This window comes from Ranitomeya variabilis, chromosome 2, assembly GCF_051348905.1.
Source record: "Ranitomeya variabilis isolate aRanVar5 chromosome 2, aRanVar5.hap1, whole genome shotgun sequence".
NCBI classification, from domain to species: domain Eukaryota; kingdom Metazoa; phylum Chordata; class Amphibia; order Anura; family Dendrobatidae; genus Ranitomeya; species Ranitomeya variabilis.
In genome coordinates this window covers 963,404,432-963,419,664 of record NC_135233.1, presented here as the reverse complement: position 1 = coordinate 963,419,664, position 15,233 = coordinate 963,404,432, and the positions used below count along the sequence as shown (strand labels likewise).

At 45.0% G+C, this 15,233-nt stretch overlaps 1 protein-coding gene across 1 annotated transcript in view; it reads left to right on the top strand.

The window, feature by feature from the left end:
- The window catches only part of LOC143804012 (phospholipid scramblase family member 5-like), a 163,993-nt gene that overhangs the window by 92,534 nt on the left and 56,226 nt on the right, over window positions 1-15,233 (top strand). The window contains exon 6 of the mRNA XM_077281759.1: window positions 14,939-15,100. Within this exon, the coding sequence (XP_077137874.1) occupies window positions 14,939-15,100 (162 nt within the window). The remainder of the gene's footprint in view (window positions 1-14,938; window positions 15,101-15,233) is intronic.

Here is a 15,233-nt window from a genome sequence, read left to right as displayed (position 1 = left end):
ACTGTGGCCCCGTTTTCGCTAGAGTCTGTGCCTCCGGGCAAGACTTTTGTACCATCCAGTTTGCATCCAGAGGTTCGCTCTTGGGCTCAATCATCTAGGGTGAGTGGACATTTCGGGACCAAAAGGACATCTGAGTTACTAGCGAGGGCATATTGGTGGCCTCATATGGTTCGTGACATCGCAGACTATGTTTGGGCATGTGTCTCCTGCACCAAGAACAAGTCTCCTTGTCAATGGCCAGCTCGATTGCTTCACCCTCTGCCAGTGGCAGATAGGCCCTGGGAGATGGTCGGGATGGATTTTGTGGTGGGTTTACCCAAGTCTCGTAGCTGCACCATTATTTGGGTGATCACTGACCATTGTTCCAAAATGGTGCACTTGGTGCCTCTTCCACGGCTACCTTCTGCACGGGCTCTGGCGGCGTTGTTTATCAAGCACATATTTCGCCTATACGGTATGCCGGACAAAATTGTCAGTGACCGTGGTCCCCAGTTTGCGTCTCGAATCTGGAGAGAGCTTTGTCGTCTACTCAGCATTGATTTGAATCTCTCCTCAGCATATCATCCCGAGACGAATGGGTTGGTAGAGAGGGCCAACCAGACCCTGGTCACATATCTGTGACATTTTGTCTCTGCCAGGCAGGATGACTGGGCATCCTTGCTACCGTGGGTGGAGTTTGCGCTTAACAATGCTGTAGCCGACTCCACCGGTCAAACTCCTTTCCTCCTTAATTACGGCCAGCATCCACGGGTTCCTGTGCCTATGCCCGTGTCCTCTTCTGACTCCAGGGTGGCAGACTGGGCAGTGGAGGCACGGGACATTTGGGACCGCACTCTGGATGCCATCCGGGCCTCAAAGGAGAGAATGAGGTCCTTCGCCGATGCACATCGGTGCCCTGCTCTGACCTTTGGTCCTGGCGACTTAGTGTGGCTCTCCGCCCGTAACATCAGGCTGCGTGTTGAGTCCACTAAGTTTGCACCTCACTACTTGGGTCCCTTCAAGGTCCTCGAACAGGTTAACCCTGTGGTCTACCGTCTGGCCCTTCCTCCATGCCTAGGTATCACCAACACCTTTCATGTGTCCCTCCTTAAGCCCGTATACATGTCCCGGTTTTCTAAATCATCTGCCGGGACATCAGGTTCGTCTACGGACGATTACGAGGTGAACGCTATTTTGGGGTGCAAGGTGGTACGTGGCAAAAAATTTTATTTGGTAGACTGGAAGGGTTCTGGTCCTGAGAGCCTGCTGAGCACATTCAGGCTCCGCAGCTCATTCCTGCCTTTGAGCGTAGAGAGGCCAAGGAGGGGGGGCCCTAGGGGGGCTAATGTTAGGGGTCGAGTTCCTGCCTCTGCACAGGGGGAATCTCGGGCCATATCCACGCAGTCTCCCATTCTTCTCCTGCCGCATTGGAGCCTGCCCAGCAGAGACGTCAGTCCCAGCGTCTCGCTCAGTCAGACTCTGTACAAAGGGTTACTGCTGCTTTTCCAGCTTCTGCCATTGAAGCCAGTGCTGGGCAGCGGCGAGCAGATGCTTCTGGGACTAAGTCCTGCTTTTCTCATTCTGAGCATGCCCAGAGTAAGATCTCTCAGTGGAGATCGAGGGTCACATGTTCAGATACTGCAGCTAAATCCATTGGTCCTCCAGGAAGGTCCTGAAGGTGCTCAGGCTCTGTAGCAGCCTCTCATTGGTCCTTCTAGGAAGGTCCTGTACTTGCTGCAGCTATTTAAGCCTCTCATGACCACATGGCCATGCGCTAGTATTGAATCAGTCATGTGCATGCGCCAGTGTGGTCACATTTATGTGTATTCAGGGACTCGGCTCAAATAAGCCCCTAGAATGCCGGCACCTCCGGCGAGGAGATTGTGTGCATGGATTTAGGGCCCCGGCTGAAATAAGCCCCTAGAATACCGGCTCCTCCAGTGAGGAGATTGTATGTTTGTATTGCCACACACTGCCATCAGCTCGGCAGTTGCTGGATACTCCTGTGAAGTCAACAGGGTTCCGCCTTTCGTAGTTGCCTGTGTCCAGGTAAAAACGGACATGTCTGCGTGTTTTGCACATGGGCACGCGGTCTGTGAAAATACACTGACATGTACATAGACAAGACAGGCAAGTGTGTGAAACCGGCCTTAATCAGTATTTCACAACAGTATTTGTAAACCAAAACCTGGAGTGGGTAAAACATGCAGAATTGGTGCACTTGTTTCTATTATACCTTGTCCTCTGATTATTCCTCATCTGATTTTGACTTACAAATGCTGAGAAAAAATACTTACCAAATACTAATAGTGTGACCATAGCCTTAAGTATAGAACTAGTTAGTGGCATGTGTGCCTTACTTACGTGACCAGCAGTTCTTAGACCATAGGATGGCCACTAGCCAAAGAAAAATGATATACAATATTGAAAATCCTTCTGTTCTTGAGAATGGAGAGGATTTCTAATAAAAGGTAAGTCATTTGTTGATTGCTTGTTTTGACAAGCACTTTGCAATTTTCCCCGTTTAAAAACTTGAGACAACCTTTACAAGGAAAATGAAACATAAAGGTTTACGAATTTGTCACATTAACCGACTAGCAAAGGTCAGAAAAGTGGCTACAAGGTGTCTGATCTCTGAACAATGTCTGTGCATGTAGACTGTTGGCTGACAACTGGCAAAACTGTGGTTATAAAGTTTCTTCTTTAGGGTTTGTGATATTTAATTTAATTGACCAGTGAAATATTGCATTATAATTAACCCTTTTGTTACAAAGCATGTCTTCTTAAAAAAAAAAAAGCCACCTGATTATTTTCATTACTGTCACGTTGTAACATATAAAGGGAAATAATCACATTTCTGATTGTGCTTCGTTTTACACCCAGTTATATAGACCTAACAATTCCTATACATTTGCCATTGACAGAGAGGACTTTTCTTGAGCCTTTTGTATCTATTCGCTAGCTTGTGGTTTTTGCATCTAATTATCTCATAGGTCTTTGTTTCTGAAGTTCTTTTTGTTGGCACCGAAGTCAGCATGCGTTGCAGGTGTAGTGAGGAAAATCTGAGACTAAAAGCAGCCTACGAGGCAAAGACGTCTGCTTTGAGCTTTGAAGATTTTACTAAAAAACACATCAAATATTCCCTTTCGCTGAGATTACGATATGATGAGCTCAGTGCTGCCAGTAATGTGTTACCTTTATGAAGGTTCTGGTATCCTGCCACAAAAAAAGAGCAGAAGCTTTATTGTGCTGTGTGTGGTGCACGAGAAGAAGAATCATAACCGCTGAAATGTAAAGAATAAAGAACATTTCTGACCTGAAACTTAGTTGTGGAAAAACAAGCCTACAGCAGGCTGCAGAATTCAAAGCTTACCCCGCGTACGGCTCACACAGGACAATGTACGTGCCAAGGATCTTTACAAATCACATATAGTGGAATAGTGATATCGTACCGAACACCTTCATTACAGATGTCTATTGATTTATTATGGTTTTTGTAGCACTATCACATTTCACAACACATGGTTGATTCACATAGATAAACCCAAAAAGGTCCAGATGCCTTTCTTGAAAAATATAATATGACATACTAGATTCTGTGATGAGACATTGACCTGGGGAACTAGTTTGATTGTGGAGTCGGAAGGAATATTTCCCCTCATATGGGGCCATTAGCATTTCCCTCATGGGGTTCTTGCCTTCCTCTGGATCGACATGTTAGATTAAAGGTTGAAGATAATGGACTTTGGGCTTTTTTTAACCTTAAAAATATGAAACTATCAAACTACACAGCTTGTAATCACTCCGATCAGTCCATGTTCCTAGCGGGACTCATAATCTAAGGCATCATTCAGGCCTCAGTGATTTTTCTTCTACGCAAATAAATGAACCAATTTATTAGTGTTTTGGATCAGAAATTCATCAGTGTTAGTTTTTACATCCATGTTTAGTCTGTTTTTATCATATGCAACAAAAATTGATGGTTATTCCTCAAGGTTCTATGAACAAACAATTATAAAAAATGGACAGCACTAGGGTGCAGTTAGGATGGCATTGGTGTCCGAGGTTTTCAAGGGTCTGTAAATATGAGTGGTTGAACAGATATGTCTCTTAATATTTTCTTTTGCTGGACACAAGGTCCTCACAGACATGTGAAAATCCACATAGACTGTAATGGGTATGTGGTTTATCCATGGCAAACACAAACAGCAATAGTTTGTGAAAAACTAACATCTGAATGAGGCCTTTGTTTTCAATTTCAAAGGTGAACACATGGAACAATTTTATAGGAAGCCAACTGATTTTATACACAAGATTTGTCACACATTAATCATAGCTTTGTCATAATTTCTGGAAAACTATTGTGACAATTCAACAAACACAAATCCCTGTCATGTAATACTTTCTGTTTAGCCATGTCTTGTATCATTTACTGAATATTCTGATGACAACAAATAGGGTTCCTCGTTGTAGTTTCTACAATAGATGTCACAACTTTCCCAAACTTCTTACTAGGCCACGTGCCCATGTTCAGTATTTAGTCAGCATTTTACCTCAATATTTGAAAGCCAAAACCAAAAGTGAATAAAAAATGTATAAGTTTTCCATGTGTTTCTATTATACTTTTCCTCTGACTGTTCCACCCCTGGTTTTGGCTTACAAATACTGATGTTAAATACTAACCAAATTTTGAACCTGTGAACGTGTCCCTCAAATTTAATCATACTCTTCAGAGAAAATCCGTGGTGTGAATTTGACATCTGCAATATGTCAATTTATTCTGTTTATTCTGTGGATTTTCACTATAGATTTCACCATAAAAATATTTTAAGAAATAAATCTGCAATAATTCCACAAAATTGTCCTTGGAATTTGCAGCAAAATCCATCCTTGGGGCAAATTTTGTCTCTGCAGATTAGCTAGGGATTTTCCTTTATGAATGTAGCCTTAGATTTTAGAGGAAAATGGCTTTAATAAAAATTCTAAATGTTGAAACAAAGGGCCAGTGAATCATGATAATCTTGACGAGAGATGCTCCTAATGAATTGGGTGTGTGAAGAGCACCTCTGTATGTGCCTCACCACAAATCCTACTCCATTCCATCATAAAGCAAGATTTTTGGCGTAGAGAAAGTTGCAGCTCGTCATGAAATTGACGAGTAATGGTCACCACGCTCAGGGCCGGACTGGGACTAAAATTCAGCCCTGGCATTTGAAGTGACACAGGCCCACTTGTCACATGGTGACTGTATAATATCTTTGTACACTTGTAGGCAGGGCCGGTTTTAGGCAAAGTGGGGCCCTAGGCAAAGTTTAAAATGGGTCCCCAAATGCTAACATATTGCACATCACACAGAAGCCTTTCTGTTGTATTTACGTGCGCTGAGTTCAGGCCGCTAAACGAGTTTGATCGACAATACTGAAGTTGTTCAACGCTTGTTTCCCGGCCTCTTTCCACCAGCTGAGGAATAATGATGAGACAGAACGATCACTAATAGATCACTAACAGATCACCATACAGTATCATGTTTTCAGCAGCACATCTACAGTTTACACTGGCAATGTGCTGCTGACAACAAGGCTTTTTGTTCCAGCAAAAACAATCCGAATATGCAGCATTTTACTTGTTTAGTAAAATACACCCCATAGTCCTCCATATATTATAATGTGCTCCATAGTCCTCCATATAGTATAATACACTCCCTATAGTCCTCCATATATTAAAATACACTGCTCAGTCCTCCACATAGTATAATACACTCCTCATAGTCCTCCATATAGCATAATACAATCCTCATAGTCCTCCATATAGCATAATACAATCCTCATAGTGCTCCATATAGTATAATGCACCGCCACAGTCATCCATGTAGTACAATTCACTTCCCATAGTATAATGCACCCCATAGTTCTTCATATAGTATAACGTATTCCCCATAGTCCTCGATACAGTATAATGCAGCCCACATATAGTATAATGCAGCCACCCCAGAGTATAATGCAGCCACCCCAGAGTATAATGCAGCCACCCCACAGAGTATAATGCAGCCACCCCAGAGTATGTAACCCCCATAGAATATAATACAGCCCACCTCCCCATAATATATAATGTAGCCCCCCATAGAATATAATGCAGCCCCCCATAGTATATAACGCAGCCTCCCCCATAGAATATAATATACCCCCACAATAGTATATAACACAGCCACATAGTACATAACATGGCCTCCCCCATAGAATATAATATACTCCCCATAGTATATAGCAAAGCCCGCATATTATATAGCACAAACCGCATAGTATACAGCACAGCCTGCATACTATAGCACAGCTCGCGTAGTAGATAACACAGCCCACACAGCAGTATTCAGCACAGACCACACAGTAGTATACAGCACAGACCACACAGTAGTATACAGCACAGCCCACGTAGAAGTATACAGCACAGTCCACACAGTAGTATACAGCACAGCCCACAGAGTAATATATACAGCACAGCCCACAAAGTAATATATACAGCACAGCCCACAGAGAACTATATACAGCACAGCCCACAGAGAACTATATACAGCACAGCCCACAGAGAACTATATAAAGCACAGCCCAGAGTACTATATACAGCACAGCCCAGAGTACTATATAAAGCACAGCCCAGAGAGTACTATATACAGCACAGCCCAGAGAGTACTATATACAGCACAGCCCAGAGAGTACTATATACAGCACAGCCCACAGAGTACTATATACAGCACAGCCCACAGAGTACTATACACAGCACAGCCCACAGAGTACTATATACAGCACAGCCCACAGAGTACTATATACAGCACAGCCCAGAGAGTACTATATACAGCACAGCCCACAAAGTAATATATACAGCACAGCCCACAGAGAACTATATACAGCACAGCCCACAGAGAACTATATACAGCACAGCCCACAGAGAACTATATAAAGCACAGCCCAGAGTACTATATACAGCACAGCCCAGAGTACTATATAAAGCACAGCCCAGAGAGTACTATATACAGCACAGCCCAGAGAGTACTATATACAGCACAGCCCAGAGAGTACTATATACAGCACAGCCCACAGAGTACTATATACAGCACAGCCCACAGAGTACTATACACAGCACAGCCCACAGAGTACTATATACAGCACAGCCCACAGAGTACTATATACAGCACAGCCCACAGAGTACTATATACAGCACAGCCCACAGAGTACTATATACAGCACAGCCCACAGAGAACTATATACAGCACACAGTAGTATACAGCACAGAGCACAGCCCACAGAGAACTATATACAGCCCACAGTGGTATACAGCACAGAGCACAGCCCACAGAGAACTATATACAGCCCACAGTAGTATACAGCACAGAGCACAGCCCACAGAGAACTATATACAGCACAGAGCACAGCCCACAGAGAACTATATACAGCCCACAGTAGTATACAGCACAGAGCACAGCCCACAGAGAACTATATACAGCACAGAGCACAGCCCACAGATAACTATATACAGCCCACAGTAGTATACAGCACAGAGCACAGCCCACAGAGTACTATAGACAGCCCACAGTAATATACAGCACAGAGCACAGCCCAGAGAACTATATATAGCACACAGTAGTATACAGCACAGAGCACAGCCCACAGAGTACTATATATAGCACAGAGCACACAGTAGTATACAGCACAGAGCACAGCCCACAGAGAGCTATATACAGCCCACAGTAGTATACAGCACAGAGCACAGCCCACAGAGAGCTATATACAGCCCACAGCAGTATACAGCAGAGCACAGCCCACAGAGTACTATATACAGCCCACAGTAGTATACAGCACAGAGCACAGCCCACAGAGTACTATATACAGCCCACAGTAGTATACAGCACAGAGCACAGCCAACAGAGTACTATATACAGCCCACAGTAGTATACAGCACAGAGCACAGCCCACAGAGTACTATATACAGCCCACAGTAGTATACAGCACAGAGCACAGCCCACAGAGTACTATATACAGCCCACAGTAGTATACAGCACAGAGCACAGCCCACAGAGTACTATATACAGCCCACAGTAGTATACAGCACAGAGCACAGCCCACAGAGTACTATATATAGCACACAGCCCACGGTAGTATACAGCACAGAGCACAGCCCACAGAGTACTATATATAGCACAGAGCACACAGTAGTATACAGCACAGAGCACAGCCCACAGAGAGCTATATACAGCCCACAGTAGTATACAGCACAGAGCACAGCCCACAGAGAACTATATACAGCCCACAGTAGTATACAGCACAGAGCACAGCCCACAGAGAACTATATACAGCCCACAGCAGTATACAGCACAGAGCACAGCCCACAGAGAACTATATACAGCCCACAGTAGTATACAGCACAGAGCACAGCCCACAGAGAACTATATACAGCCCACAGCAGTATACAGCACAGAGCACAGCCCACAGAGTACTATATACAGCCCACAGTAGTATACAGCACAGAGCACAGCCCACAGAGAACTATATACAGCCCACAGCAGTATACAGCACAGAGCACAGCCCACAGAGAACTATATACAGCCCACAGCAGTATACAGCACAGAGCACAGCCCACAGAGTACTTTATACAGCCCACAGTAGTATACAGCACAGAGCACAGCCCACAGAGTACTATATATAGCACAGAGCACACAGTAGTATGCAGCAGAGCACAGCCCACAGAGAACTATATACAGCCCACAGCAGTATACAGCACAGAGCACAGCCCACAGAGAACTATATACAGCCCACAGTAGTATACAGCACAGAGCACAGCCCACAGAGTACTATATATAGCACACAGCCCACGGTAGTATACAGCACAGAGCACAGCCCACAGAGTACTATATATAGCACAGAGCACACAGTAGTATACAGCACAGAGCACAGCCCACAGAGAGCTATATACAGCCCACAGTAGTATACAGAACAGAGCACAGCCCACAGAGTACTATATATAGCACACAGCCCACGGTAGTATACAGCACAGAGCACAGCCCACAGAGAACTATATATAGCACAGAGCACACAGTAGTATACAGCACAGAGCACAGCCCACAGAGAACTATATACAGCCCACAGCAGTATACAGCACAGAGCACAGCCCACAGAGAACTATATATAGCACAGAGCACACAGTAGTATACAGCACAGAGCACAGCCCACAGAGAACTATATACAGCCCACAGTAGTATACAGCACAGAGCACAGCCCACAGAGAGCTATATACAGCCCACAGTAGTATACAGCACAGAGCACAGCCCACAGAGAACTATATACAGCCCACAGTAGTATACAGCACAGAGCACAGCCCACAGAGAGCTATATACAGCCCACAGTAGTATACAGCACAGAGCACAGCCCACAGAGAGCTATATACAGCCCACAGTAGTATACAGCACAGAGCACAGCCCACAGAGAGCTATATACAGCCCACAGTACTATACAGCACAGAGCACAGCCCACAGAGAACTATATACAGCCCACAGCAGTATACAGCACAGAGCACAGCCCACAGAGTACTATATACAGCCCACAGTAGTATACAGCACAGAGCACAGCCCACAGAGAGCTATATACAGCCCACAGTAGTATACAGCACAGAGCACAGCCCACAGAGAGCTATATACAGCCCACAGTAGTATACAGCACAGAGCACAGCCCACAGAGAGCTATATACAGCCCACAGTAGTATACAGCACAGAGCACAGCCCACAGAGTACTATATATAGCACACAGCCCACGGTAGTATACAGCACAGAGCACAGCCCACAGAGTACTATATATAGCACAGAGCACACAGTAGTATACAGCACAGAGCACAGCCCACAGAGAGCTATATACAGCCCACAGTAGTATACAGCACAGAGCACAGCCCACAGAGAACTATATACAGCCCACAGTAGTATACAGCACAGAGCACAGCCCACAGAGAACTATATACAGCCCACAGCAGTATACAGCACAGAGCACAGCCCACAGAGAACTATATACAGCCCACAGTAGTATACAGCACAGAGCACAGCCCACAGAGAACTATATACAGCCCACAGCAGTATACAGCACAGAGCACAGCCCACAGAGTACTATATACAGCCCACAGTAGTATACAGCACAGAGCACAGCCCACAGAGAACTATATACAGCCCACAGCAGTATACAGCACAGAGCACAGCCCACAGAGAACTATATACAGCCCACAGCAGTATACAGCACAGAGCACAGCCCACAGAGTACTATATACAGCCCACAGTAGTATACAGCACAGAGCACAGCCCACAGAGTACTATATATAGCACAGAGCACACAGTAGTATACAGCAGAGCACAGCCCACAGAGAACTATATACAGCCCACAGCAGTATACAGCACAGCCCACAGAGAACTATATACAGCCCACAGTAGTATACAGCACAGAGCACAGCCCACAGAGTACTATATATAGCACACAGCCCACGGTAGTATACAGCACAGAGCACAGCCCACAGAGTACTATATATAGCACAGAGCACACAGTAGTATACAGCACAGAGCACAGCCCACAGAGAGCTATATACAGCCCACAGTAGTATACAGAACAGAGCACAGCCCACAGAGTACTATATATAGCACACAGCCCACGGTAGTATACAGCACAGAGCACAGCCCACAGAGAACTATATATAGCACAGAGCACACAGTAGTATACAGCACAGAGCACAGCCCACAGAGAACTATATACAGCCCACAGCAGTATACAGCACAGAGCACAGCCCACAGAGAACTATATATAGCACAGAGCACACAGTAGTATACAGCACAGAGCACAGCCCACAGAGAACTATATACAGCCCACAGTAGTATACAGCACAGAGCACAGCCCACAGAGAGCTATATACAGCCCACAGTAGTATACAGCACAGAGCACAGCCCACAGAGAACTATATACAGCCCACAGTAGTATACAGCACAGAGCACAGCCCACAGAGAGCTATATACAGCCCACAGTAGTATACAGCACAGAGCACAGCCCACAGAGAGCTATATACAGCCCACAGTAGTATACAGCACAGAGCACAGCCCACAGAGAGCTATATACAGCCCACAGTAGTATACAGCACAGAGCACAGCCCACAGAGAACTATATACAGCCCACAGCAGTATACAGCACAGAGCACAGCCCACAGAGTACTATATACAGCCCACAGTAGTATACAGCACAGAGCACAGCCCACAGAGAGCTATATACAGCCCACAGTAGTATACAGCACAGAGCACAGCCCACAGAGAGCTATATACAGCCCACAGTAGTATACAGCACAGAGCACAGCCCACAGAGAGCTATATACAGCCCACAGTAGTATACAGCACAGAGCACAGCCCACAGAGAACTATATACAGCCCACAGTAGTATACAGCACAGAGCACAGCCCACAGAGAGCTATATACAGCCCACAGCAGTATACAGCACAGAGCACAGCCCACAGAGAACTATATACAGCCCACATCACTTCTCTTCCTCCCCTCACCTCCTCCGAGAATGGCCCCACAGTCCAGAAAAAAAAAAAAACTCTCCTCACCTCTCCTCGTGCCCAGCGTTGCTTCCTGGTTCCTGCTCCTGTCTCAGCAGCTGCAGTCTGCCCGGGACACAGCAGGTGCGCGATGATATGACATCATCGCGCACCCGCAGTGTCAGAGGCAGAGCGGGGAATGATGGGAGAGGAGCGTCTGTAGACGCTCTCTCCTCCATCATTGCATTCAACTGTACCGGCGTCTATACGCCGGTATAGTTGAATGCGACGGCGGGGGCGGCGGATTGAGCGGCCCACCACTGGCACCGGCCCTTCTGGCATTTGCCAGAAGTGCCCTATGGCCAGTCCGGCCCTGACCACGCTCCCGTCCTGGCCCAGCTCGGCCCACTTCGTCTGAGCTGGATAAAAAAAAGTGTAAAATTGGCAATAGTCATGAACTTTTGCACAGCCTCAAGTAGCAGCCAAAATTATGTGACTTTTCAAAGCTTTTTTAGTCAGAATACTGGCGTAAAAGTTTTGAGAAATCGGGCCCACAGAGTTAATATGTTAATATTCTCCTCAAAGGGAATCAGTTAGAAACTTTTAGACCCTCCCTCAAACTATTTATGTGATTGTATATGTCTTTAATAAATAATCCAATGGATCCCTCTATGACCTCAAAAGCCTACTCCATCTGGAATTGCATTTGGATGCGATGATGCACTTGTAGTTTCTCATCCTCACACTGTACTCACTACCTAGCAGCACCCTCCCCTGGCTGATTGACAGGTTGTTTGCTCTGGTATAAGGTATTGACTGACCTGTTAATCGTGTTACACCTCTTAGAAATCTCTAATAATGGCTTATTGGTCGTCATATAAAAGTAGAAAGTAATAAAAATGAAATATGTATTTTTAATAACATTAAAGAAGAAATTCACTTGAGGATTTCTGTTTGCTAGTATTTTTTTTACACTTCTGCACTTTAGACCAGGCAGAACATATGCCAAATCTATTACAATGGCACATGTTGTGAGATGTGCATTATAGTTGAAATGATAGATGTGATAGATACTTTTCTCTTTTTCTTGTCCGACTTTCTTTAGATCACAATTTTATAATAAAATTGAGGTGCACTTCAATACAAAATTTGGTCTCCACCTTGAGACATAGAATGTTGGCTTCTCTTGTGCTCTTGACCACATACACTGGATTCTTTATGTTACGCACTATTTTTCAACTAATTAGCAAGTAAAATTAGCTAATACCCTGTAGTAAGTCAATAAATACTACTCTATCCTCCTCCTCCTGGACCTCTCCTCTGCCTTTGACACAGTGGACCATTCCCTGTTGCTGCAGACCCTCTCATCCCTTGGCATCACAGACTTAGCCTTATCCTGGATCTTGTCATACCTAACTGACCGGACATTCAGCGTCTCCCACTCACACACCACCTCCTCACCTCGCCCCCTATATGTCGGAGTCCCGCAAGGTTCAGTTCTAGGGCCCCTGCTCTTCTCCATTTACACCTTTGGCCTGGGACAGCTCATAGAATCTCACGGTTTTCAGTATCATCTCTATGCTGATGACACACAGATCTACATCTCTGGACCAGATATCACCACCCTTCTAACCAGAATCTCTCAATGTCTATCCGCTATTTCATCCTTCTTCTCCGCTAGATTTCTAAAACTTAACATGGACAAAACAGAATTCATCGTCTTTCCCCCATCTCACATGACCTCCCTAACGAACCTATCCATTACAGTAAACGGCTGCCCACTCTCCCCAGTCCCACAAGCCCGCTGTCTTGGGGTAATCCTTGACACTGATCTCTCCTTCAAACCACATATCCAAACCCTTTCCACTTCCTGCTGCCTCCAACTCAAAAATATTTCACGGATCCGTACATTCCTAAACCAAGAATCTGCAAAAACCCTAGTCCATGCCCTCATCATCTCCCGCCTCGACTACTGTAACCTCCTGCTCTGTGGCCTCCCCTCTAACACTCTTGCACCCCTCCAATCTATTTTTAACTCTGCTGCCCGACTAATCCACTTGTCCCCCCGCTATTCCCCGGCCTCTCCCCTCTGTCAATCCCTTCACTGGCTCCCCATTACCCAGAGATTCCAGTACAAAAGCCTAACCATGACATACAAAGCCATCCACAACCTGTCTCCTCCATACATCTGTGACCTCGTCTCCCGGTACTTCCCTGCACGCAACCTCCGATCCTCACAAGATCTCCTTCTCTACTCCCCTCTTATCTCCTCTTCACACAATCGCATACAAGATTTCTCTCGTGCATCCCCCCTACTCTGGAACTCTCTACCACAACATATCAGACTCTCGCCTACCATCGAAACCTTCAAAAAGAACCTGAAGACCCACCTCTTCTGACAAGCCTACAACCTGCAGTAACCACCTATCGACCAAACCACTGCATGACCAGCTCTATCCTCACCTACTGTATCCTCACCCATCCCTTGTAGATTGTGAGCCCTGGTGGGCAGGGTCCTCTCTCCTCTTGTACCAGTTGTGACTTGTATTGTTCAAGATTATTGTACTTGTTTTTATTATGTACACCCCTCCTCACATGTAAAGCGCCATGGAAAAAATGGCGCTATAATAATAAATAATAATAATAATAATAATAATAATAAATAGTAATAGTGCATGTCGTGTAAACTAAGCATCCTGTTTTTTACATGCGCTATTACTATTTTCCTACTTACTTACTATAGGGTATTTGTTCATTTTATTTTTGCCTTAGGTTTTGTCTATTAAATGACCACAGTGTGAACGAGCACTTACGCATTGCACTTACCATTACATGTTCCAGCTCATGGTTTTGGTTTTGCTTCAGTATTTTGTGCTTCGTACAAATGTGATCTTGGCTTCCCCTTTTTGAGCTGGGCTTTTCAGCTACATAACTTTCCTTTGCAGGTGTCTGAACAATCGGGTCTGGGTCCTGGACAGGACACAGGTCTATGAGATAGGTGGTCACCCCAAGGACGGATGTCAGCCCCGACGCGCGTTTTGCTGGCACAAACGCAGCTTTCTCTCATCTATATTGAGGTCTACTGACACATAGAGAGGTTTATTACTAAAGATAGGACCGTCCCGATTGGGTGCGACTTGTCGAGGTGGGATGGCCTTTACATTTTTTTTTTATCAAAATAGTATTAAATAAGTTTACATGCACTATTCCTATTTACTTATCTACTTATGGCAGAGTATTTGTTCATTTTGTTTTTGTCTGTTAAATGGCAACAGTGCGAACGTGCACTTATACCAACATGTGTTCCAGCTCATGTCTTTGGTTTTAATTAGCAAGTAAGCAGCAGAGTTCCTGGTGCACAGCACATTTTATCTGAGAAGATGACAATATCTTCTTTCTTTCTCCTGTTTCGTAGGTGAAAACATTTACTGAAAAGTCACTCATTGGGAAGATTTCCAAGTACTGGTCAGGATTCGTCAATGATGTGTTCACTAATGCCGATAACTTTGGAATCGAATTTCCAGCCGATCTTGACGTGAAGCTGAAAGCTGCTTTGATTGGCACCTGCTTTCTTATAGTAAGTACAGTAAATGCATCTGTTATACATTGCAGATCCGGATAATTAGCTGGGCTCCCATGGATATCTGTATTTAATTAAGCCTTGTGATCATGCTTTCAGAGTAATTCTTACAGTATCCCAGCTGACTGAG